Genomic DNA, 3,751 nt, shown 5'->3' on the forward strand with positions numbered 1-3,751 from the left:
GAAAGGGGTATTATTTAATTTTTTTTTTTAAAAGATAATCGGGGAAAAAACTCTAATGAATTCAGCTAGTTGTCAGCTCAAATGACTACCATATGTTGATTTCTATTCCAAGAAAAAAACCACCTCTTGGAAATTGAACCACTGAAACTCTTGACATTACCACCATCAAAGCAACAAAATTCAATATCAGCTCAAAATTATTATCTTTAGGGTCCATTTTCATTGTTTTTATTTGCTTCATACAGCTAAAAAAACACAGCTTTTTTTTAAAGTCATACAGAGTGAGCTTTAGGGATCTTCTAGCTTTTATTATTCTTGGTAATATTCTTCACCATGTCTTGTGTTTTTTTTCCAAGGTAACAGTTTTATAAAATGCAATACAATGGAAGATTTCTGTGCCTCAAATCATATTTCCCACCATTTTTTGAGAAGGTTTGGCATCAAGCTAAATGTCATTTGTGAGCAACGCTATGTGAGCAGTGCCCGCAGAAGATGCAGGCAATGGTCCCAATAGATGCTATGTAAGCAGTGCCTGCAGAAGATGCAGGCAATGGTCCCAATAGTCCTTAATAGCATTATGCCACAACAAATGACTAAAAGAGCTGAGGTAGGAAAAAATAAGACAGCTAACTGTGCAATGAAATATGATAATAGAACAAGAAACACCCAATACCAATAGCATCTAATATAGAAAAGTTAAAAAACTGAAGATGGAAACATGATGTTGAACCAAAAAACCATAACTATTTGATCAGTGAAGCTTAATCAGACTAAAAATAACATGACAGAAGCCCATATGGCTAATGATTCCTCAGTTGAGAATCTTGAGATATTATACCAATTTTTTGTATTTTTGTTTCACATCCTAAAATAATAACAGTAAATGGAAACCTAACCAAAATTCATGTATATGTTGTTAAAGCTTCAAATTGTATCCCAGAGGTCTGCAGAGGCTGATGTCGACACAGCATAAATGCTTCTCAAAGTAGAATCTTGGAACCCAGAATGCTTCAAGCTCGAAATAGGAAGGAATAATCTTTTTTTCTGCAGTAACAAGTTTTAGTAATCTTATGAGTTCGCTCAGAAATAGAAATAGAAATACAATATTATAATACAAGTTGACAAACTAGCCATAATTTGTCTCATTTGAGACACCCTCTATTAATTAAATGGAAATAATAGTTATAAAAACTAAATATGTCCATATCAGATATATCAGCATTCCATCAGAAGCACGAAATCATTAGCCTCCAAACTTACAGACAGCAGAAGCAGAATTGCTGCCCATGAGCCCAACTGGGTTAGTAACTATGCAATCCTTAAACCAAAAGTCATATGCACTGCAGAAACTTTGCACACTTAGAGATAGAATATTAATTATTGTGTGTACTTAAACCAAAAGTTTAACAATGTTTCATGTCCTAAGTGGCAATTACTTAATCTCTAATTTAGCCTGCAAGCCATGAGTTCAAGATCTGTGCATTCCATAATCTGAACTTAACTTCCTAATTCCTCAAACTTAAAGTTGTCATATGTGACAAACTAAGGAGAAAAGAACTAAGAAAAATCATATTTTCTTAGTTTTCATGGTGTGTATGTCATTAACTTTTCAAAATTATTTGGAAAATTCTCTTGAAATCAAACTACATCATACTACCATTGTAGTGTGTGAGTTTGAAAGCCATTGCTGGATGCAAGCCTAGCAAAATTATCACCACACAATTATTGCTATAGTGACATAAAAAAAATTAAATTCCTCACAAAAGGAGGCTGCAAATTTAAAAAATCCAAATAAAAAATAATCAAACGAGCACACAAGATAGGCCTCTTATAATTTCCTTAACAAATTAGAGCCCTACTTTCCATGAATTTCCAAAGGACCAAAAATCAAAACACTACCCAAGTTTGGGGGCATCGAGGTCAATCAATTGGTTGTCTGTGAAAACAATTTAAGGTTAGAAATCATGCTCAAAACACAACCTTCATTTTTTTTACCAAAATAATGTAGACTTAATGAGAAAAAAAATCCCAATTCAATTCATGGCAGTCCCAAAAGTCTACCAAAATGTGTTAGCTGTGTCAAACCAAATTTAGATATCATCTCATCTATAGATTTGATTCCATTGATGAGCTTGACTGTATAAAGTACAATACATTTGGTAAAATTTACAGGAAACAGACCCAAAAATGAATTTCCAGAACTTAAAAAGGCTTTTGATAGAAGTAGTCTCAGAAGTTGAACCAAACACTTTCAAGCTTCCTTTCCTTCTATTCCTACAACTTCCTCAGCTACAGAACTAATTTACTTTTTGCTGTAGATTACATAACCGTTTAGGGTTCATTTAATTAACAATCCAAATTCCTAAATAAGAGACTTTGCAAATCAGCCAAGTGGTCATCAAGCATGAAGGATAAGAAGAAACCGTCTAATATACTCATCAACCCTCTGTTTGATTCCCGAGAGAAAGGAGGGAAAATAAACAGAAGAGGGAAAAAGTTTGTAAATTAGAAAAAAGGGGAAAAAAATAATAATAATAATGCTACCGCGCCTTAACTCCGCCGAATAATTGAAAACAGCTTATTGTGATTAAACTATTCAGGTATCTCGCGGATCAAAGCAACAGTATATAATAATTAATTAAAGAGTACAAATAATTTCAGTTTTCTTTCGTTCCCCTCAATTTTCCCGCACTTCGCTGGCAAACAAACAGAGAAAAGGGAAAACGATCGTACTAACCAGGAAGGGAAGGAAGAATTGGAAATCAACAGTCCTTGCACTTTTACTCAACACTTTTCACAGGAGTAGCCGAGGGATTTGTAGACTCTTCCAAGGGAGGGACCCAGTCGCCGTAAACCCACTCGCGGTGCAGCCGCAGATCCTTCCCGTTAAAGTCGATCTGCTCGCGAGAGTGCCGGAAGAAGACGGAGTAGCGGTCGCCGCCGGGGAGGACGGCCGTGACGACGCCCTCCCACCAGCCGTCGTTGTAGAAGGCGTCGACCTCGTCGCTGAAGCAGAACCGGCGGCCGGGAGGTTCGCACGGTGGAAGAGGCCGCACGAGGACCGCGTTGACGAACTCGCGGAGGGGTTTCTTCTTGTCGTTGGTGGCAACGAGGGTGTGGTACTGGACTAAGACTTTGCGGTTCTTCCGGGAGACTCCGCGCAGGACTTTGGCTGTGTACCAGGAGCCGAGGAGGCCTTGCTCGTCGCTGCTCACTTCTACCTCCGCTCCCTTACTGAAAAACTTATCTTCTTGTTCCATCGCTGCTCGCTGAGGAATACCGTCGGGTTGATACTTCAGTTGCCGGAGCGAGACAGAAAGAGGCACCGTTCACGAATTTTCCGGCGGGCTGTGCAGTGCTGTGGTACCCGTGAGCAGAAACTCCGTTTTTAACTTTCTATAAATAAACCCCTCGCTATTTAACAGGCCTTAAAAATAAAAAATAAAAAAAACTTTCTTGAGTTCCTATTATGGCAACTAAATATATTTCTAATTTTTAAAATTATAAAAAAGTTTATAAACTATCACACACGGAATGAATTAAACTTGGTGATTTTTTTATTTTTTATTTTTACACTAGATCATTAAGGTGCCATTTAAAAATAAGGAATCATAAAAAAATTCAAAGAAATTTATTTTTTCTTGGTTATGAAAAGTAAGGAGAAATATAAAAAATATATTAAATAAATAAATTTTAATGTTATATATTATTAATATTAATTTTTCTTAATTTTAAATCATGTTAAAAAATT

The 3,751-nt window shown here is 36.3% G+C and overlaps 1 protein-coding gene across 1 annotated transcript; it reads right to left on the minus strand.

The window, feature by feature from the left end:
- Positions 1–724: 724 nt before the first annotated feature.
- LOC131154814 (protein AGENET DOMAIN (AGD)-CONTAINING P1-like) lies at positions 725–3,443 on the minus strand. Its single transcript, XM_058107580.1, has 2 exons — positions 2,738–3,443; positions 725–1,044 (listed from the first exon to the last, which is right to left on the minus strand). Exon 1 carries the CDS (start codon positions 3,258–3,260, stop codon positions 2,781–2,783), a length of 480 nt encoding a protein of 159 aa, XP_057963563.1. The 5' UTR covers positions 3,261–3,443; the 3' UTR covers positions 725–1,044; positions 2,738–2,780.
- Between the last annotated feature and the right edge of the window lie 308 nt (positions 3,444–3,751).

This window comes from Malania oleifera, chromosome 5 (genome assembly GCF_029873635.1).
Source record: "Malania oleifera isolate guangnan ecotype guangnan chromosome 5, ASM2987363v1, whole genome shotgun sequence".
Lineage (NCBI taxonomy): Eukaryota > Viridiplantae > Streptophyta > Magnoliopsida > Santalales > Ximeniaceae > Malania > Malania oleifera.